Source organism: Pelmatolapia mariae, linkage group LG1 (assembly GCF_036321145.2).
Source record: "Pelmatolapia mariae isolate MD_Pm_ZW linkage group LG1, Pm_UMD_F_2, whole genome shotgun sequence".
In the NCBI taxonomy this organism is placed as follows: domain Eukaryota; kingdom Metazoa; phylum Chordata; class Actinopteri; order Cichliformes; family Cichlidae; genus Pelmatolapia; species Pelmatolapia mariae.
Genome location: NC_086227.1, coordinates 21,303,515 through 21,326,460, shown reverse-complemented (window position 1 = coordinate 21,326,460; position 22,946 = coordinate 21,303,515). Strand labels below are relative to the sequence as shown.

The 22,946-nt window shown below is 38.4% G+C and overlaps 1 protein-coding gene across 2 annotated transcripts in view; it reads left to right on the top strand.

Moving 5' to 3' along the window:
* Positions 1-275: 275 nt before the first annotated feature.
* The window catches only part of galnt18b (UDP-N-acetyl-alpha-D-galactosamine:polypeptide N-acetylgalactosaminyltransferase 18b), an 87,170-nt gene continuing 64,499 nt past the window's right edge, over positions 276-22,946 (top strand). Inside the window, exon 1 of one of the 2 annotated variants that reach the window (XM_063475358.1) lies at positions 276-815. In XM_063475358.1, the coding sequence (XP_063331428.1) occupies positions 578-815 (238 nt within the window). In that variant the 5' untranslated portion in view covers positions 276-577. The remainder of the gene's footprint in view (positions 816-22,946) is intronic. The other variant, XM_063475367.1, reaches the window with a different exon arrangement.

The window sequence follows — 22,946 nt, the reverse complement described above, 5'->3', positions numbered from 1 at the left end:
GTGGATTTCATAGCTCTTGCATCAAAAGTGTGTTCTACATGCACGGGACAATTAAGAAAAAAGAAAGAAAGAAAGAAACCAACGTGTCCGAGGAGAGACATCAGACATGCATGCTGGAAATATCTCGCTGTCTAAATAAAATAACGCCTGGCTACTTTGTGTCCTTTAATGTGCGAACAGTCTTGACAGATCCACTTTCACAGTGAATCAGTGCGCAGTGTGAGGACGCGTGCAGCGGGCAGACTGTCAGTCCTCTCCACCCTCCCATTGGCTGCAGGATGCTCGGTGTCTCTCCAGTTTCCTTAATTCTCCAAAGCTACTGGAGCTGACGGAGGTTTACGATGGATCGCGAGAGGGAGCTTCACCTGTAGATATTTCATATTAACCTGTGATTCAAAATTGAGAGAGGGGGATTAAAAAAAAACTAACACCTCTTTGGAAGTAAATGGTTTTCTATTGGATTTTGCGTTGCTGAACAGTTGCTGGAAATAACTTCACTATCACAGTTTTGCGGGCGGGCTGTCGCCTCCTGCTCCGGTTTAACGGGATACCGTAAGCTGTATGGAGGGATGTCGGCATGGCTTGCACCAGGAGAACCAAAACTTTGGTGTCCACATGCGTGATACTGAGCGGCATGACCAACATTGTTTGCCTGCTCTATGTCGGATGGGTTACTAACTACATCGCCAACATTTACATCAAGGTCCCGATGCCTTTACCGGAGAGAAAGTTAGAAGGGGACAAGCGAGGTGACACTCTCCGGATCATGGAGAGGCTCGATCGGCTGGAGAATGTGGTCAACCAGCACATTCATGGTAAAACCTGTTATTTTAACGCGGTTCTGGATGAACTAATCCTTCTGTTTTACATATAGTGTCCGAGCTATTTGCACTAAACCATGTGAAAGTTTCATTTTTGTCACATAAAGGTGTGTGGTATTTGAAAGTGCGTTGTGCCTGGGGGAATGGATAGAGCAGGAACTTCTTTTGTCTGTTCACGATCAGGTTATTTAGAGGGTGTAATAAAGGACAAAGAAAAGCTGCAGGTTTGCAAAGGAGTGCAGCGAGGCTCTAACCTATATGACAGTAATACAGCACACATAAACACCATTTAAAAAGCTGCATATATGAATTTCATTGTAATAAACAGATAGAATACAATAAAGTCTGATCAGCATTTTCTCCTTTTTTTACGCACAGAGAGTGAATCTTCATTAATACTGTCAAACACGGGATTGTATCTTTCTTTCATTTATTTAGTGGTTGTTTATGCTGTACAACGCGGAATGTTAATAAAACGTTTCCTCTTAGAGAGACAAAATCCAATAAAACGTTGAGCGCTGCCAGCGTTAAAACACAACAGCACGACAGGATATTTCAATTCTGCATTAAGTCTGATTATGTGTATAAGAAACTTGCAAAGAGAATTTCTGGATCTGCTCTTTTATTCCTCGTCTGAATGAAACGGAGTTATACATTAAACAGCTGAAACAAAAAGTAAGTCTTTTCTCCCCAATCACGTTTGACTTGAACTTGACCTGTTCCTACACTTATAGGAATGCCGGGAATCCTTTTGGTCAGATTCCTTGCTGGCATGCAGTTTCTTTACGCTTGATCACACATGGTTAATTTTCGTCCTCTCCCTGTCTTTAAAAGAGCTATTCTTGTCGTCACAAGGGGGGCTCGTTTTGGGTAGGTCCCAATTTGAAATGGCACAGAGCTGCTGCAGAACTGAAATGCAGACAGAAATCTACTCATGCTTCTTTGAGCAATAAGGCTCTGTGCTAAGCTTGGGTAAACATTCCTCCTGGAGGCAGGTCTCCATTTCAGCTTGGCACCCATAGGCATCTGCAGGAGCTTTGTTGAGTTGCCCCCAGTGACTTGCCTCAAAAGTATATGTTTCAGCTATTTCTGTTACTCTGACTGAAAAAGATAATATGTGACATTGCCACTGCTGCTGCGATTCTGCTTCTTATTAACCTTATCACCCAACCTATATAAATTATGCTGCTTACACGGAAAAAGACTCGGTCTCTAGAATCACCTGTACTTTATTTTAAGCTGCTTTTTGACAGATCGCACATGCAACATCTCAGTTCTTGGACTTTTTCCAGCTTTAACACACAGTTTGGCATATGGGGAAATGTGCTTATTCACTGTATTGCATTCAGTCAGATGAAAAGATCGCAAACCCTCCCATCTCGTTTCTGTTTGGTAATGAAGCTAAGCTGCAAGAGTGCCAACAGGGAAAAAGCTCACCTTGCTTTGTCCAAAGATTAAAAAAAAAATATATCTGCCTGCAGCCCCTCTGAGGCTCACTAATTAACTTGTTATATATTGCTGAAATTACTGCACCCAGACCAATTCCCATGCACAACCCTCCATAAACCATAGCTTGTTTTCCTTCACTTTGGCAAGAAGTATCATGGTATTTGGAGGTACTCTGGGGTGCTGGTTGTTCAGTTCTTTTTTTAACATTTGGACGAAGGCTTGCTGTTCGGATTTCTCTAAGTCAACGTGGCTTCTGGCTGTAACAGAAACAGGGGTATAGCTCCCTAAATGGAAACTCCCTTTAAAAACAGGCTGTGGTTCACGTTTTTTCTTACTGTCTTTTTGTGCTACTTTTAAAACTAGGACAATCATCCTGTAATTAGTTTTAAAGAAAACGTCATGCATATCAAACATTTTCACTTCTCCATTGTTTCACCAGCTCCTGCACAGTCAGCCAGCATTATTATAGTCTGCTTTGGGATTTTTTTTAAGTTTCTGAACCTGTTTCCAGGCCCTTGTCATAAACTGCAGAGACAAGACAGAGATAACTTTAATAGCAACAGTAAGTCTCAGTGCTTGTCATTTTTTAAGAGTTCGGGACCACAGTGTTGTTGTTGGAAGCAAAAATCTGTTGGGGCTAATGCTGGGGGAGACTGTTGAAGCTGACTCAGTCAGAGCACATTTGCAACAGTAAAAACTGTAACAGCAAAATGACCCATCATTGTAAGTGCAAGCCATATTGTCTGGATTTCCCCGATAATTGCTTTCAATGGATCTGCAGCAAATGTAGACCCATAATCTGAGTGCATATGTGGCCAACAGCGTCCTCAGAAAAAGAGCCAGAGAGTCATTAGTGCACTTTTGACATCTCTAAAAATACATTTCCTTTCTGTACGATGATTTGAGACAAATGCAGAAATGGTATATTTTCACTCTTACACTCTTCAGTTTAGTGCTGTGACTTGAGTCATTGTACACTCGTCACATAGCCACCAACTGTATATGCACTTAGTTTCAGTGCAGCGGAGGCCAACATGAGCCCTCACACCAGAGAGCATTACCGCATTCGAGAATGAAACATTTATTGCAGCTGACTCACTGCGGACAGTCAAGAGAGATGTCTCTGGTGTCAGCTTCGCTCTCAGGGATGAGACAGAAATATTCCACTATGTGATGAAGTTAAGTGGCCTGTTACCAAGATAAAGCATCATGGAAACAGCATGTTAAGTGGCTGAACTCTTTCTTTTATTAAGTAGAGTCAGCCGAGGAGAGTTTTTTCGAATGGCTGGACCGAGCACGTTCACACATGTCCGCCATGAGAGCTGTTCTCTGCACTCTTTCCTTTACGCTACCAAACCCAAAACTCAAGGGCAAATGCTGCAGCTCTATGTGTGACACTTTACAGAGTATATTGTCAAGTCGTGCTACAAAATGTCTGATAAACCTCTGGAATATATAGTTAATGGAGCACTCCACTAGGTGTAATAGTCAAGCTTTTTTTGCTCTGTGTACATTTACATGTATTTGTAATTCTTTATTAAAATAGGAGGCATCAGAATTCCACATATTTTTATTTGAAATAGTGCTCATCAACTCATTTTGTCTTATTTTTTGCTGCTTTTTGTTGTTGATCTGGGTGACAAACTGTTGCATTGTTATCATAGCAGGAAAAAATAGCACTGAATAGCACTGCAGCTAAGAATTATATTCTTGAAATCATTTTGGTTCTTTGTTAAACCATTAATGAATTGTTAAAAAAAAAAAAGAAGAAGAAGAAGAAAAAGAAGAAGAAGAAGAAGAAGAAGAAGAAGAAGAAAAACAATTTCTAAGAATCAATGGGTGGCATCTTCCAGTTTCCTGTAATTTGGATTTTGTTGTTTAGTTTTTTTTTGGTATAAACAAAACAATGAGGCTAATTATCACAACTAAACAAACATAAATGCATGAGTGTATACCATAAAAGCTGTGCTGTTTTAACAAACTGCTGTTTTATTGCGACGGTGATTATGAAAAGATAGCCGGTTTCATTGCTTCATTTGACCTCTGAGGACGTATATTCGTCTGATTGAACAGTCACGGAGCCTCTGTGAGCGAGGCATTAACGCAGTGGTGATTTAGCTACAAATGATTGTGACAGCTCCCATGATGGCTTCAAGCAAATACTGTACACCCGTCAACTCAATTGAGAAGCTCAGTAAAAGAGCATTTCAGCTGATGCTCAGAGGACAGTTATAGCTGGCTGTTTATCTGATGTGATTTTCTCTGGGGAAAGTCGGTGCAGGCTGGAATAAACGAGTGAGGGTGAAAACTGAGAAAGGTGGGTGCATGTTTGTCTGCATGTGTCCAGGTGCTCGTGTGCTTGCTTGTGCAGGCTACGGCATGCAGCCCCGGCAAGAACAAGCTGCACTTACACATACTTGTGGATTCTCAAGCCTTGTTTCTTACAGAAGTTATGATAAAATATAATGACTGCGTTTGCATCATAAACAACAAGAAGACACAAACATTTCTGTATTACTAAAAGAATACGTGTGTGTGTGTGTGTGTGTGTGTGTGTGTGTGTGTGTGTGTGTGTGTGTGTGTGTGTGTGTGTGTGTGTGTGTGTGTGTGTGTGTGTGTGTGTGAAAACCTCTCTTTCTGGCTCGCGTTGCAGAAACCTGTTGATGATTGGTCTGTTTCTCTTTACCATTTAACTTCTTCTGAATCTGACTCACATTCATTTGGCAGCTCTGAGAGCTTGTTACTTCAGCAGAGACTAGTGAGGCAAACTACACAAATGGTGCGGCTGTTATGTTGGAGTGCAAAGCAGCTTATTTTCCTTATGGATATAGCACAATTTGAAACATTTTTATAGGTTGTGATGATTTTTTTTCCAACATGTCATATACCAAAAGACAGGTTAATGTACAAGCACCACTAGTACTACTACTACTATTAGTAGTTCATGTACCTTGACATATTGCAATCTGGCAGATAACTAGAGTTAGTGGGCATAAACTGAGTGGCTAATTAAGGTAATTGAGGGCAGGTGCTGGCAGGTTGAGGGGATTAGGACAGCGGGAACAGCTGAAGACTGCTGCTGGGTGGAGAGACTATTCGGCATCTGAAGTGGCAGGACAGGTTCAGACTGGCAGAGAATCATGATGAGCATTAGCGTGCAGAACCATTAAGGATGAAGATGATGTTTTTGGAATTAGTAGAACTGTTGCAAACTAATGTGCTATCCATGATGAACAAAAATGTGATTTTATTATATTTTTGCAAGAAAATGTCAGTGTTGTTTTACCCATTGTTCTCAAGTGCTGTCTTTGCAATATACTGAAGAAACACTGCTTGTAATTACTGTAGCAGGCTATTAAAGAGATCATATTTTTCTTTCTAATATTGTCTTCTTTTCATTGGCTCCCTGTAAAATCTGGAATTTAATATGAAATCCTTCTCTTTACATGCAAAGTCTTGAATAATCAGACCTATCTTAAAGACCTCATAGTACCTTATTATCCTGATAGAGCACTTTTCTCATAACCTGCAGGCTTATGTGTGCTTCTTAGTTTCCAGAAGTAGAATGGGAGGCGTTCACTCTCAGGTTTCTCTCTTGTAGAAAGAACTTCCTCTTGTATTGAATTCAAGAGACCAACGCCCTCCTTAGGCTTAAAATTGTACTTTTTGTTCAAGCTTGTAATTTGGGATAGATCAGGTGATTCTGAACCCTCCCCTGGTGTTGCTGCTATAAGATTAGCCTGCTGGGGAATTTCCATGATACATATCACTTCTTTGTGACACTGAAATTTTGGAAATAAACAATGCAAAACACCTTAGACAAAGCAATGCTTTGAGTGAAATGCTAAGACAATAAGAATGCTGGCAGGTTCATGTTTAACAGGTGCAACACCTACTGTAATTGCCATGTTCGTTTCATATAAGACAAAGGAATATATTTTCTAATGGGCTCCTTGAGGAAATTGGTCTATTGCATTTAGCCCAGTGTAGGTGTTCTGATAGAAAATCAGGTTCAAACCCAGGACCATTTTGCTGTGCACTGACTGTGGAAACTACAGAGCCACCGTGCTGCCTTAGCATGCCAAAAATCACTAATTAGTACTATAGTACCCTGCAGCTAAGGCTGAATGTCATTAATTTTTCAGGTATTTGTATCATGAACCACAGTAAATTAACTCAAAGGGATGGGAGTGAATAAATGTGACTGCACTCCAAACTGTACTTCCATAATAACTGGTTAAGATTCAGACTCTTTTAATTTCTATATTTCCAATACATAGAATTCAGCTGGGAAATAAACATGCCAGTGCGTTCAGTTAAGTAATCTGCAGTATGTTCGATACTGCTTCAAAATTACTGCTAATGTATCTCAGGTGTGGAGTGTGTGTGTGGCATTTACATGTTTTCCCTGTGCCTGTGTGCGTTCTCTCGGGTACTGCGGTTTCCTGCCACAGCAACCCTGCACTGCATGTTAGGTTAATTGGTGGCCGTAGGTGAGAATGTGAGCGTGAATGGTTGTTTGTCTCTTTGTGTTGGACCGGAGACCTTGCTAAGGTGCACCCCTCCTCTTGCCCAATGACAGATGGGATAGGCTCCAGCCCCCACCCATGACCCTGAATTGGATAAGCAGTTAAGAAAATGGATGGATGGTGTCTCGGGTGTTTCTGTAGTTAGTTATACCTTTTGTGCAAAGTCAATAGATCTGTGACGAGCTAATATTGGTCTGGCGCTGCTGTAAAGATTTTGTGATTAAAAAGAATATTTGTTTAGGGAATAATGCAGTCTTGGTAGGCTGGCAACATTTCATGTTTTTTTTTAAGTAAGCAGCCAGGTAAGACACTTGGCACATTTGGAGAGACATGAAAATGCAAGTGCTTATAATAGCTCCAGCCCTTTCAATATGTTTTTTTTTCTTTTTATGAATAGATCATGAAGCAGAGATGGTGCTTCTTAGACTTCACCATCTGTTAAAATATAGCAAAGAGGATTTTTCTGCATGACTTTATCTTAATGCACAGAGCTTAACAGTGCTTCATATTGTACTGTAATGTAACTGTGGCTCTAAACATTCTGCTGTAGATTTATTACAAGTCTGATTCATCTGTCAGCACTTGCTGTTCGCAGCCTGTAGGCAGGGCTGCAGACAGTGTGTGAGAGCGGGATGTGTGAGGAGTGGGAATATAAAACAGGAGAATATTCTGGGTGGTAATTCCAATAAATCAAGACGCTATTGAAACACAGGGATATTAATCCACTGGAGAGTCTTTGGTAATGAAAACAATTAATTATTTTGAATCCAGAGGGCTAATATGTTAAAGTAAGTAAAGCCCTCTTACAAAAAAGGTCATCCCTTGACAATTTATCCTGAATTGATCAGTTCACTTTTGCAAATGTTCTCAGTGTTGTTTTTCCCCCGCTGAATTTGAAGTTGCAGCTAAATATGAAAACAATCCTTGTAAGTCAGATGGAAATCTGATTTAGCTCTGACTGCATGGGATTTACGTTACAGCCCCAGCTGACAGTAAGCAGTTTATCTTTATATATTGATATACAATGATTTATTGATAAGAACCTCCTTCCCTGGAGCTGGTTATGTAAACATAATAAATATTCTCACAGGATAAACATAAAGATGTATTGTGTGATTTTTAGACTGATGTGCAATGAAAGTATTTTCTCCGGAACACATTTCTGATAACCAGATGTTGTCATCCTACAGTCAGTGGAGTAGTTATTTGCTGTCAGCAGAATGAAGCCCCAGATTAGCACGCTAGATGTGATCCTCAAAGTTGTCAACACCACATTTATAAGAATTTAATTAGCAAAAATAAACACAGGGTGTTTTGTGAGAACATGCATGGACATAACAGATATGTATCTGTGTTAAAACATCTGCAAAATGCTCAGCGCAAAAGACGATGAGTGCATCAACAAAGCATTCGGAGTCAATCCATGGACTGGAAAGCGTCAGCTGTTTCATGGTTATGTTTAGGCAACCCAGACCTCTTATATAAATCTGGGCCCTAATTTTGGTTTAGTGTTTTATATCAATTATAATTAATGTAAGGGGTTATAATACCAACAGAGTCTCATTGAGGTGAGACTCTTTATTTTGCAGAATAATCATAAACCAGTATTTGTTTGAAAAGAAAATGGTAAAAGAATGCACCATCTGGGTTTGTCCTCAAAGTATCTTCTAATCCACTGTAAATGCTTCAGACCTCCATGCTTCACATTCAGTGTATATCAGCAAAGGCAGCAACAGCCAAGAACAAATTGAAGTGTTTTGTTGCACTATGCATTCAAGATTTGTCAGCAGTCATTTTTTTTTCTCGCTCCTCTGCACTTTTTCATAATTAATGGCACTAAGTGAGGAAGTATGCGTTTCCAACACAGCTATGCCATTATGCACAGAATGTTTTCATCAGCTATATAAACAAGATCTGTCATTTTCTCATGTAGTGTCTCTTCGACTCCTTTTTATTAGATTTAATCTGAAAGCATATATCTTAAGATATCTGAAATTATCCAGATCTGTGCTTTTATGTTTGCCTAGCTTTGGTATGAGACTGCCGACATTCAGATTATACTTTTGGGTCTATATTAAAGTCAAACGCTTTCATCAGAGCTAAAGCAGACAATCAAATACTTAAATCTCTGTCTGTTTTAGCTCTCGTCCCTTTAAACCAAATTTCTTTTGACAGACAAAGTTCTGTGAAAAAGTATTTGCCTCCTTTCTGATTTTTTTATTTATCTTTATTACACGTAAATGTTCAAGATTCAATCAATTTCAATAGTAGTGAAACATAACCCATAAGTAAATACAAAATGCCGTTTATAAATTATTTCATTTATTAAGGGGGGGAAATTTGTAAAATAAATAAATAAATAATTGAACTTTATGTTTGTGTCCCGCTACATCTGGCATAAAACTAACACAGCATTTCATATAAAGTCATACCAAGAACACAGTGGTAAAATATTAAATATTAGTTAATAATTATAATAATAATTTCATCTCTGCACACAGTCGTACAAAAGAAGGGCAGATTGTGAAGAAAATTGGTCCGAGCTGCTGGTGCTGCTGGTGCATACAGCGTCTGGCTTGTGTTCACCCACCAACACCCATCTGCCAGCTGCCTGGATTTGCTTTTATGAACCATGTGGACCTGCATGCAGTGTGTGGCCTCCATGGCAAATCTATAATATGCCGGCCATGTGTGCACTCAGTACACAAAGCCAATCTGCTCACACCTCGACTGAAACTTCAATTAAAGTTCCGTTAGCCAAATTTATATAGTGTTAATTTTTTTTCATGTCTTATGAATATGCATTTTTTCCTCCAATCAGCACATCTTTGCCCTACATGATAGTGGACTGTATCTGTCAGTATTTGATTTCTCTTTATTGGGTCAGCTGATGTTGCTGATGTGAGACAATGATGGGGACGGTGTAGATGGATTATAGGGTGAGACTTGAGAAGATAGAAGTGAATTACTGTGGCCTCAGAAAGAGATTCATCATCGGCTCACTATAATTGAGATCCTCTATCAGAATACATTTTCCCAGGCTTCACTCACCATTAATCCATCACTGATACAGACAAAATTGGAACTGTAGTTGTCCACCACATAGTGCCACACTGATGGAACAAACAGTTCTCTAAATATCAAATGGACATGATAATTTTTTTCTTAAAATGTTCCAATTTTTGTTCCAAAATACATCCTTTAAAACTCCAGCAAAGTGCTGAACAAGAAAGACTCTTTCCTGCTATTTCTAATAATCATTAAAAATAGTCACTGCAAATCTTTTGTAATCTCAAACTGTCAAGGCTTGATGATTTTAAAATGGCATTCAGCTGTATTACCAATGACACTTGAGTCCATCTAAAGTTTTTAGGGCTCTAATAATTCATGCACCACTCTAAATTCCAAACAGAAAATGTGGAAATTGATGTAGAAAGCTTAATCTAAATGTTTTTGTTTCCACTATTAATTTGGAGAACATTGAACATTCTTATCATTCCACCCAGATCTGATATTTTCTGTCTCAGTTCATTTGTTATACACATTCATACCCCTACACTAACTTCTGCTCACCTCTCCTGATCACTTGATTCCCCTCACATAAACTCTCATCACATCTCTCCATCTCTTCATTCACTCCCTGGTGTAAATATATTTTGTCCACTTCCAATTACCCTCTGCCAAATTGCCTGTGATGCTTTTCAAGTTGTAGCTTTCATGCCTTTTTTTGTCTTTGGCATCCTGACAGTCTTTTGGACTCTGCCTTTTGCCCGTTAATGCTTTTGGTCTCTTGATATTTTAGCCTGCCTGCTGACTTTGCCCCTTGCCCCTTGTCCCCATATCCTGCTTGTGCATGCATTACTTTTCACAAAGGTGAAGCAGCTGAACTTTTGGAGTCCCTTGTTCTCTGAGCTGTCAGTTTTTTGGGGGGTTTTCCCTTTCTATCATAAATGTTCATCTCCTCAATAGATTTAGTCCCATCGCTTCATGTGGGCTTATAGCATGGGATTTCTGCTGAGTCACTTCCATCATATTGTATTCTATTTTTCAATCTCTGCCAAGAGGCAATGTTGAGTTTGTTCATTAAATTGACAGGATTTGTAAATGCAGTGATGGCTGTCATCTTCACGGTCTTTCTAAAAATGACATTGTGACAAAATCACAATTCACATAAAATAATAACAGAAAAGACAGAGAAGATACTTAGTAAAATCCAGTCATTAATCACATGAGATCCACCTTAGTGATTGGAGTTTGAATTGACCTTAAGGTAGATATATTGTATCACTTTTAATTAGACAGATCCTAACACCAGTACCATCACACTGGCCTTTCCCACTTCCACTTAAAACATACGATCCGGTTTAAAACATGACTTAAAAAAATACAAATATTTCAAAATATCATAAATAAAAGTTTTGATTTGAAAAATAGAAAGGGCTGTAATTTTATATTTCCAGTTGTTGCTCTGAAAACTGGGCATGAATTGCAGAGAGATATAAATTAGTGTACAGCTGTGTATAAGAAAATTGAGAGAAAATATCACATTTGTGAAGATATTAAGTAATATTTTTCTGCTGTGATATCTCTGCTACCTGTGCTTTTGTTGTTGTCTTGCAGTATGTCTTGACATAGTTGTTACACTGTTAACATCTGAAGTGAGAACCACCTCCTGTTCTGAAGCTTTTATGTCTCTGTTGAGGCTTAAATCACTGACAGAAACTTCACATTATGCCCCACAGAGATGAAGAGGTTGTAAATGTGCTTTACGTCAACATTTTTCATGCCACTCACCTTTTCCACATATCAGTTCAGCCATTTTCTTAACTTCTTATTCAGTTCAGGGTTGTGGGGTTGCTGGAGTCAAAATCCCAGCTGACACTGGGTGAGAGAAAGTTTACACTCTGTCCAGGTCATCGGTCTATCATAAGGCTAACATAGAGACAGATAGTTATTCACTCTGTTATCTATTCTTACTTTAGTCTATGAGAGGAAGCCAAAGCACCCAGAGAAAACACAAGCATGCACAGGGAGAATATCCAAACACAGAAACGCCTCAGATGACCAGCATGTTCTTCTTATTTAAGTGTAAATTACTGCAAAAAATGGAAACACATTTGTCCCATGTAAGATTGAAACTATAATGTCTTAACACTATAAATCCCAGAAAATTAAAATAATTGCCAAAAAAATGTTTTCTTATTCAGCTAGAGTGTACAGAATCTTTGGACAATTAAAATAATAACAATAAATTCAATATTATTTTGGATATGTAAGTTTTAATTTGTATCATTTTCATTGACAGTCATGAATCAAATCAAAGTATTAATTTGTTTAAAGTACTTTAGTTAATGTTGTGATACTCTTTTGGTGAAAATGAGACAAAATGCAGAAATTGTGAAAATGACTTAATCATGTTGGTTATTTTTGATCAATCTAGCTTTATTCATAATGCATTAAATGACAGCAAGAGTCGCAAGGTAAAGACTACTGTAAGGTAAAGAGGGGTGCAACAGGTTGTGGGATGAGAGGGAAAAAGATGAGATGAGAGGACATCATATGGCACTTACATGAATTTCCTTGGATTTTGAGCTGTGAATACTGTTTTTCTACAGCCTTTTTCAAATACATACTTAAGTGCATAGTTTAATCTTAAGCATAATGTAAGTGAATAATAAATTAGTTTTTCCATTAGTCTTAAGAAAAGAAAATTACTTAAGCAATTGCATTCACTAACATTCAATATGTCTGCATGGTGTGTATAGACAGCATGTATAGGAACAGTTTTACCTACATATACACAAAAGACTCTAAAAGTAAACAAAAGATTGTTTACTCCCCTTTTTTAGACAGGATAAACAGTGAAGACACACACACTAATTAATTCCCCCTCTGAAATAAACAATACAGAAGCAGATTTGGTCACGTTACGAGGCAATTGAAGGCCTGAAGCTCTGCACCAGCTTCCCTTGCCTGTCTGAGTCTCTTCCTGGTGCAAGTGCAAGCTATCAAATGCACACAAATGCCTTGTGAATGCTAATGCTTTGCATAAAAGTAGAACTGATGCCTTTCAAGGTGGTAAATATCATTTTTATTTAACACCTTTAAATATGTATGGAAATGAAGTCATTAGAATCAGAATCAGAATCATCTTTATTTGGCCAAGTTTGTGCACACAAACAAGGAATTTGACTCATCAGGTTCGCTTTGCATTTCTTTTTTTGCATACAAAAAAAGAGATGTTTTTAAAAAGGCAATTTACTGTATATACAAGGAGAACATAAATATGAGGAGAAGATAAAAAGTAAGAAACTGCGCAATGTTTTGGAACATATTGTTGTTTGTTTGTTTTTTTACAGGATGTCCCAGCTGCACTGTAGCCTGAGAAGATTTAAAGTTACTTGCATAACAAATCTGGGACTATTTCTCTATAGGACCTTCAGTTATGGGTGGCAGTGGTTAGCACTGTTGCCTTAAAAGAAGAAGGACCTGGGTTTGAACCTCACAAATGACTGCGGTCTTTCTGTGGAGTTTCTTGCCCTCCCTGTGCCCACACAGGTTTTCTCTGGTGGCTCTGGTTTGTCCCACAGTCACGAGACATGCTCTTTAGACTAAACTGTGATTTTAAATTGACTGTGGATATGAGACCTGTTGTCTGTCTGTATGATGTCCTTGTCCAAGGTGTATCCACCTTTCACCCTACAACAGCCCATCCACCCGAAAATGGGTGCATGGGCCATCAGTTATCATCATCACTTTCTGTATGCTCATCTAATGTGGAAGGTATGGAGAACATATGGTCACAGAAAAAGAAAATGTCTTCATTTATTAGTCACGTTTTCTAGGAAGAGCACTGAAAGCCATGTTAAAAAAAAGCTATCTTGCCTTGCAGGGTGTAAATGCTGATAAAACTAACTCTGCTTTTTTGTCCCACTTCTTTTACAATCGTTCTTGGGAAGCTTTTAGATCTTCTGACACAACATGACAGGGCATTCGGCTGTCAGGCAGGGTACAGAGGCCAGCAGCTGCCATCAACAACAAACCAGCATCCCGTCTGTCTGGCCTGAGGTGCAAACCAGCACTTTGCAAAAAAAAACCAAAAAAACCTGTCATGTGCTTTTGTGTGGCATCTGCTCTGCGGTGATAAGGACTGAAGTCAGTTGTTTCACTTTTTGCTTCAAAGCACATAGTTTTAGAGCTAATTATATCTCTCATTGTATTGTTGCTGGAATTAATGTTTAACCTATATGTTCTGCAGAAGAGTTATGACTCTTGATAGTGTGAGTGTGAGGCAGAATGTAAGGCTTTATTCAAAGTGATGTGTGAAATGCAGGAGCACATCTGCTCCCCTGTGATTACAGAATTGAAATACAAAGCACCTATGTTCATATTTTATTTTTTTTTTACTGAGAGCTGACTTTGGCAGTTCTGCTGTATCTGCAGCCTCAGGTTGAACATATGGACTTGCTGGACTTCTCAGTGATCGCTGTCATTTTGCAGGCTGAAACCCTGGCTTTGTGGCTCCTGGGAAGAACATTTAGGCCACTACAGTTAGTTGGCTGGTGGGTTTAACAGAAGCAGCTACATCTGTCCATTGCCTGAAGTTGCAAACAGCCAAAATATTTTGCTAACCCAAACCCAAGCATAGTGTATTTTTGGTGCATGTATCTGAGAAGCATTGTGTGCGCATTTTTAAAAAAAATGCATTTACATATATGTTGTGTGGGGATATAACATGCATTACCACCATACAGTGCAACTAGTAATGCCAGCACTCAATGTCTGAAACTGTTTTATTTCCTTTCAATGTTTTAATTTATGCAAAAAAAAAAGCTTCAGCATTATATTAACTTACAGTATCTCAATTTATAGTATTACTTAGATTAGATTAGATTAGATTAGATGTATTTCTCCCTCTAATAACACCGAACATATTCACAGTCCATGAGATATTGTTGCAGTTTTACTCATTTTTCACTAGCAGCCTTTTCCACTAAAGGTTTGATAAACCTCATTATTGGCCTTTACCTTGTTTCTTCACCCTTAACGAGAGATATGAAAGGTGCAACTCATATAGCCAGCTGGTTCTGCAAAAAGACAGCCTGAGGCCATTTTTCTCTATTTCTTCATGAATAAGCATGCCAGTTCATACTTGCGTCTGGACAGTGACGCTTTATGTGAGGTTAATGATTCTTATGATTATGCATGCATTACACTGGGTGCCAAATCTGACTCCATTTTCCCTTTTGACCTATGTTTTGCTCCTTCTGGGCATTTTAAAGGTGGAATATAGACTACAAGCAACTCAGGAAAAGTAATATTTGTATTTTAAAGTCAATAATATGAATGCAGCACAGCTGAATCCCTGTAGCAATCATTTTGTCCTCTCTATCTTTTATTTTCCAGCCTCTGTGTCACCTTTCTTCAATAACAAATCAGCAGTTGATTGCTGTACAGACATTGTCATATTCATCAATAGGGGAGCATTGTTGTAAAGTTGTTCTCAACCAAGTATGATAAAGGCCTGGCGAGATAGGGGTTTTTTTTGGGGGGGGGGGGTTGCCAATCACTGCGCCATCTGATTTATTGACCTCAGTCACAAAACATAACAAGCAACTGTCTATTGTTCAGCTTTGACAAAAAACACTTCATTTCACACTTTGTGTTCCGCCCCTGCCACCTTTAAAACATTTAAACACACTATGCTGTTGTCAAAAAAATCCAGTTAAATTCTTAATTTCCAATGATTTTTGTGTTTCTGAACCATCAGTCCATGTTTTTGTCCTGAATTTTGTTGAAGGATTCCATTTTTATTACAAGCCGTACCTCTGAAATTGAGGCATGGGGAGAAATTAAGAAATATATATACAGAGATATGAGATAAGAAAGAAACCTCATGGGGATCTTTAAATATTCTCTCCAATAAAGGCAAGGGCAAACAACAAATAAGGGCACTGAGTGAAGTGAAAACCAAGGGTGGGAGAAGTCGACAAGGAGAAACATGTTTGATTCAGTCTCTATAAAACTGCAAAATAATATAAAATTAAAGTATATCAAAGCTGAAGTGCTTTTATGTTTCACTTCACATAAAAGTGGTTAGAAATAAGTGACAATTTGAAAGTTGTTCTTTAAGATAAACATCTGGGTCTTCATGTTGTTTGTGTCTGACTGGTGAAAATATCACAGAGTATCTAAGGCACAAAGCAAAGAAATTCATTTAAAAAGGCTAAATACTGGTGCAATAAAAACTTGGCTGTATTTAGCTTTCAGTTAAAACAGTCCAGCGGGGAGTTTAATGATCAGTTTCTCCATCATCAAAGAATAGATTTTAGTAATCCATCAACAGTGTAATTTAGAAACACAGTCTTATACTACAGTTACAGTAGGGAAAACAGTGGTTGGAGAGCATGGTGCAACCAAAGTTTTTGCAACCTTGTGAACTTGCAATCTTGTTTATTTTGAAGTGGTTGCTTCAAAGACAGGGATCAGTTCTGGGACTACTTGCAGTCAGTGAAGTTGTTTCCACATTTGCATGGAGAGTGACAGGTCTTTGTTTCCAGCTGCAGACACAAATCCACTTTTGGGCATCAAGCTGGCAATTGCATGCAATCTGTTTGTGATAATCTGATGATTAGCTGTGATGAATTGCAAAATTAAAAATCTGTTGCTGTCTATGTACATACAAAGTCACTTAATACAGAAATTCAAATAAACTACTTAGATTCAGAGACAGCAGAAACTCAAACTCAAACTCAACTGAACCACAACATGCCACATGCGGTCAGTAACCTTGCTTTTATATAAGAATATAATCACAATAAAACCATCTGGCAACAAGCTGAGTCAAGTCTCATATTCGAAAGAGACATGTCACAAGTGAGTTTCACTTGTTTCACAAGCAATTGGTTGCTTGTTGGCACTCTGTTGGTGTTTGTCCAGCAAATCCATTTGTTCAACCTGAGGCGGCCGATACAGCAGAACTGCAACGTATCTGTGTCTGAGGGGAATTATTTGAAAACCTCTGATAATCTGTCTGAGAGTGCAGTTAGTCCTAATCAGACAGTGATTGCTTGGCGATAGTTTGCCTCTCACCATGCAACCTGTGCAATCGCCTTATGATCAAAACTGGGCACTGCAACAATCTGTGACTGAATGCAAAAAACTTCAATGCAACAACTGATTTCTCCTAATCATAAGCAGGTTGGTTTTCAATCTTGTTTGACATTAGCAAATTATTTAACCACATTATTCAATGAGGAAACTAGAAAGGAGTAACAAAATTAATTGTGTAGCTTTCCGGTGACATTTTGGGGCTCCTGGGTTTGATAACATTATTTCAGTCTGTTTTTATCCCTCATCTGCAGGTAGCTCCTGCAGTTTGACCTCAGGTCTTTTTTCCTTTTCCAAAAAGAAATGGAGAAAGCCTTGACTGATCATTTTCCAATCCTTCAGCTTACTTGCAGAAGCTGATAATGGATAATTAGTTATCAAAGCTTAGGAGCTTTAGCCAGTCTAACCCATGAGCACATTTTCTTTGATATTTGCCTCAATACAACATTGCTTCACATTCATATACAGGAATGTCTTTCTCCAGCTTTCACTTCCCAGAGATGCACTTTATCCACTCTGCATGTAAAGACGCACAACAGTGAAGATGCAAGGAGCAGAGATAGTGGAGCTGGATGAGTTTAAATCCCTGGGGTCAACCATCTAAAGCCTCGGACAGTGCACAAGAGAGGTGAAGAAGAGAGGGCAAGCAGGGTGGAGTGGGTGAAGATGAGTGTCAAGGGTGATTTGTGACAGAAGGATAGCAGCAAGAGTGAAAGCTAAGATTTACAAGATGGCAGTGAGGCCTGCTATGATGTATGGTTTAGAGACAGTTGCATTAACAAAAAGACAGGAGGACGAGCTGGAGGTGGTAGAGCTGAAGATGATAAGATTTTCATTGGGAGTGAGTAGAATGTGCAAGAGTGGAAATGAGTATGTCAGAGGGATGGCTCAGGTTGAGCAGTTTTGAAACAAAGTTAGAGAGGCAAGGCTGAGATGGTATTGGACGTGCAGAGGAGAGATAGTGGATATATTGGACAAAGAATGTTAACAATGGAGCTGCAGAGCTCAGAGGAGGTTCGTGGATGTAGTGAAGGACATGCAGAGGGTTGGTGTGACAAAGGAGGATGCGGAATGAGGGATATCATCAACACATGTGGAAAATGGGGAGTGATGATTAATTGTCCTTGCTGGTGTGTTGGAAGCTGAAGCAGTGACATAGGGCAGCAGAAGCACTAACATATCAGAGCGAGAGAAGGGTGATTTGCAACTAAAATAGAAAACTAAATTAGAATAGTGTATTTGGTTTTTGTGATGAGGAGTGTGAGGCATGTTGAAGCAGTTTGACTTCAGTTGTCTGCCTAAGCTAAAATCGGCTTCCCTTGATTGTAGTTCAGGCAGGCTGCAATAAGTTTGGAATTTTTAAGTCCTAATATGTGAGGAGGCAAATAAGACATTTCTCTGAATATTTTTTACTCTTAGCCCAATCACTTGTGCAGGCTCTGATGTGCACATTTTTAATGCAATGTTCTGCAACTGTTTTCTTGAATATAACGACGAGTTCACTGTCCCCAAAATGACCTCCACAGTCACCAGATCTCAATCCAATAGAGCACCTTTGGGATGTGGTGAAATTGGAGATCTGCAGCAACTGTTTGATGTTATCGTATCAATATGGACCAAAATCTCTTGGGAATGTTTTAGCACCTTGTTGAATCTATGCCAAAAAGAATTAAGGCAGGTCCAAAGGCCTAAAGTAGTCTAACCTGGTTTAAGAAAGGTGTACCTTATAAAGATTCTAGTGAGTGTGTATCTGGCAGAGAGCTATCTTTACAGACACTAGGTTTCAAAATCAGATTACAATAGAAGGCTGGATATAATCTTTTAAATCTTTTTTATGTAAACACTTGGCACTAGAGCAGCTCAGTATTTTTTCCCAGACTAAAGTACAAAAACAAATGCAACAATAGAAACTCGAGCAGATGTTTTCCTGTTCAGTTCCTGATCGTGGAAGTGTGAAGAGTGTGAATGGTATGCTTTTGTGTGCCATCATTTCATTCAAGTATAATCAGAAATAAAACCTCAAAACAAACCTCAGGAGATGAACAGCTTTTTCAGTAGTGACTCGCTTCAATAGCTCCAGCTGTTAGGTGACCTGTTCCATATTTCCATCAAAATTCCCCAAGTGAAAAATCAAGGAGCTCTCTACCTGAATAATTGATAAATACCCCTCACCAGTCGTCAACATAGGGCATGATCAAAAAATAAAACATGAAATAACGATGTCTGTATCTGCTGTCTAAATCCATGTAGACTTCACTGAATATAGAGCAGATATTTCTGTTTCTACATGCGGTCATTAAGAAAAAGACTACCTCTGTACTCTCAGTACAGTATTTTTAATATTCTGTTACTAGTGTGTCACAATCCTTCACATTTCCCAATATCTTTCTGCATTCATTAAAAGAAAGTTTTTCACTGATTTGTGCTGGTGTAGTTGAACATTTTTGTACAGCTCTGCTGGAATTAATTTTTATTGCTTATAAGATATTAAACAGTAAAATACTAAAAGAATTCTCTGAGAGTCACTGACACACTGACATATGATGATTTATTGCTCAGCTATGTCAGTCCTTTGAGAAATAACGTAATGAAATAACAAAAGGTACGTAATAAAATTATTGTTGGTTGGTTGGTAGATAGATTTTTTGGTTTTTGACAAATAAAAAATACACCCCTTTTGGTTTTTAGCCACACTTATAGCACTGCTGCCAATGTCAGTCAATGATTTGACTTTTTTTTGTCTCCACACTTAAAAAGTTAAACAACTGTTGGATAGATTGCTCTGAAATACGTGCTAGATGAATTGTACTTAGTTGGATTGCCAACTAGCTTTTCCTCTTCTGAGCCTTTTGAGTGAGAGGTATTAGTGTAAGGACCAATTTTCCTGTAGAACTTGAATTTGGTTGAAAGCATACCCCGAGAGTTTCTGTGGTTCTAGCAGAGTGTTGGAAAAAAACAGTGTTGGAATATTTCAGTCTGGTGGAGTGCATCGTGTTACTTTAAAGAGTCAAATTTCCAGTTAAGGATCAATTTATATCGTAAATGAAGCAACTTTAAAATTAAAAAGCAAAACAGAAGTTTAAAAATAAAATCAGACAGGAGTACACAACATTAAAGAACAATGACAGGTCTCCCCTACTAACCCTCATATTTAACATTTATTTTAACACTTATTTTAAATTAAGTAATTCATATAATTTCAGAATAACCAGAACATTTCATTACAATTTTTAAATCTGGTAAAATTACATGAATTTTCAAGTTGGGAAGAGACCGCTTGACACTAGCCAAGAGAAAGTGTTTCAATTACTAGTCTGAATGATGCTGCAGTTTACGCCATGCATTTGAGCTCATTCTCAGTTCTTTTTATATGTTGCAGGTTTATGTGTTCTTTCATTCATACTTTCCATATATATTGTTGCTTTATTCAAAGCATCCTTTCAGGGGTTAGTGTTTGGGACAGGAACATTTCCTGATTTTTCCTTTTTTTAAAAAAACAAACAAAAAAAACCCCACCTTGTAGAGGGGGTTTCTTTTTTACATGTTTTCTTTTGTTTGTTTTATGAGTTATGAAGCATTTTCCAAGATTATTTGTCTTCATAGGGAGATCTTTAGTTATGTAAATGAGCTAGCGAGTCTGTGGGTATTATTTGATTCTCTGATGTCAGTATTGCCTTGTAGATTTACTGGCTTGATCTATTAGTACTGGTTAAACAAATTAGGGGTGCAGACAACTAACACATCATAGAGAGTAAATACATAGCTTATCTCGGGGAACTCATAATATATGCTAAGTGGGGGACTTTTAATGACTTGCTAAAGAAAAACACTTCTAGTAGTAAGGAACGTAGCAATAACAATTATTTGCTGTTTTTTCTGTTGCCTCTAAGAGCAGACTTGTCTCTGCAATAGTGTTGTAGCAAATTGGGTTAATGGTAAATTATTAGAAAATTAGGTCTTAAAGAAAAAAAAGTGTTTTGTTATACTTTAAAACTTCATTACCAGTAAATAGTTGGTATTGGCTTAAAAAGACAGATGTGCTTTCTGAGAGATAAATGGGAGACTTGACCCTATATTTTTCCATGCCTTGGGCTACATCAGTTTATTTTTCTGCTCCCAATGCGCTGAAATATTTTCAGATTTATATCCTACAACGATGAGTGCTTTTCTGAGAAGAGTCTACAGCCGAGACTCAGGGAAAACAACCCCTCCCCATAAAGGACGAATGGTGTTAAATGCAGGGCACAGATAAAAATTGCAAGATAGAAAATGAAAAGATACTGTGAAGAAGTTTTTTTTTTTTTTTTTTTCTCTCCACACGCTCATTGCTGAGGAAGTCAAATCTGATACGAGGTTATAGAAAAGGCATCTCAGATGACTGAATTTAATGGAATGGCAAATCCAGCTTTTCAAGTTGAGCAGTGAGAATGAGAAATGTGGCTGAGAAGCAAAATGTCCAGAGCTTGACATCAAATAACGCCGGCAGTGTCTCATGATATCTGCTGTTCTTCAAAAGAAGGAAAATATTAGGAGTTACTTTGCTCTGATGTTTTTGGTGTTAATGACATTGAATTTTTAGAGGAGACTTCTTCTTCTAAAGGATGAAAAAGCAAAAACAAAGCATCTGTGGCCCTCTGAAGGGCATGGGTGATTTCAGGGCTTTAATGAGGAGAAATGAACAAAAGGAGTAGAGATGACAAAGGCCGCTGCAAGTAAACATGACCCTCCTAAATTCTGTCCCTGCATATCCCCTCTTGGGAGTAAACAATGAAAAAGCTGCACACCCCTCTCCTCTTTCAAGAGGAAAATGTCAGTGTGACGTGCCAGCTACTGATGCGTCCTAATGAGAGACTCCCACCGCCACTACCACCCTCCCCCCAGGTCAGAGATGCCTATACAGCATCTATACAGTGGCCAACTTAGCCTTTCTGCCAGTAAGTAGACTAATTGGTTATTAGCTGTATTTATTGCCAGAAAAGGGGTGAGTTGTGTGAGGAAGGAGTGACAATAAAAGCTGTAACTGGTCTATAAACATGAAAAGCTGATCACACTCTACATGTTTTGCCATAGCGTGCATCTTCTTAAGGGTGAGCTTACATAACTGCGCAGGTTGTATCACTTCATTTTACAAGTAATTCACATAGCTCTGAGGATGTTTTCGCACCTATCGTTTGTTTCCTTTGGTCCATATCAGTTGATAAGTAAGTATACTTTCCCCTGGTTTGAGTTCTTTTCACACAGAGAAAAATCCAAGTGGACTCCAAAGAAACTAAGATTTGCCATTACAAACCACAGGAGAATGTTCAGTCCACTTATTGGTTAGATGTGTCGGGGGACCCTCAATGAACTGAAGCAACATTGTGGGCCAAAATTCATCCCCAACAATGTAAGACAGTGATGAACGATTTCTCATTTCTGCTAACGGTGGTTGTATAAGCCACTGAATCACAGGGTGTAGTTAGTTTTTTCACAGGACTTTATTCCTCTTAAACTCAGGCAAACTGCAGAGTCAGGTTATTATTCTATGGAAGTTTGTGATTAGAAGTCACAGCTTTTATGTGACGATATTCTTCAGAGATGGTGTTAACAGACAGAAGTTGATTAGTACAGCTTAAAACTCATGTAACATAATTTACAGTTAAATAAATGATGTCACAAAGATGGCGTTACTTTGTAAAGCAGAATTTTGCCAGATGCTTTACAGACCACAGGTCTTGGCTCCAAACTGAATTAATACCGCTAAGGCAAGTTAGCATTGATCACCCCCCAAAAGAGAACAAGTGTTTTAGTTAGCATTTCTTTCTAAATGCAGACATTCTCTATGTCCTTTTGACAAAACCAATTCAGTTGTTTGTATCGACTAATCCTGCATTCATAATTTGACATTTAAAGCACAAACTGCAGCTCACTGATTGGAGTAAACAATAAAACCTCTGCTTCTACACCAGTGCTGATTTCATGTAGATCGTTGAATCTCGTCTCTGTCTTCCGGCTCATATTTTTTTGCTCACACCCTGTTAACATACGAATTAAAGAT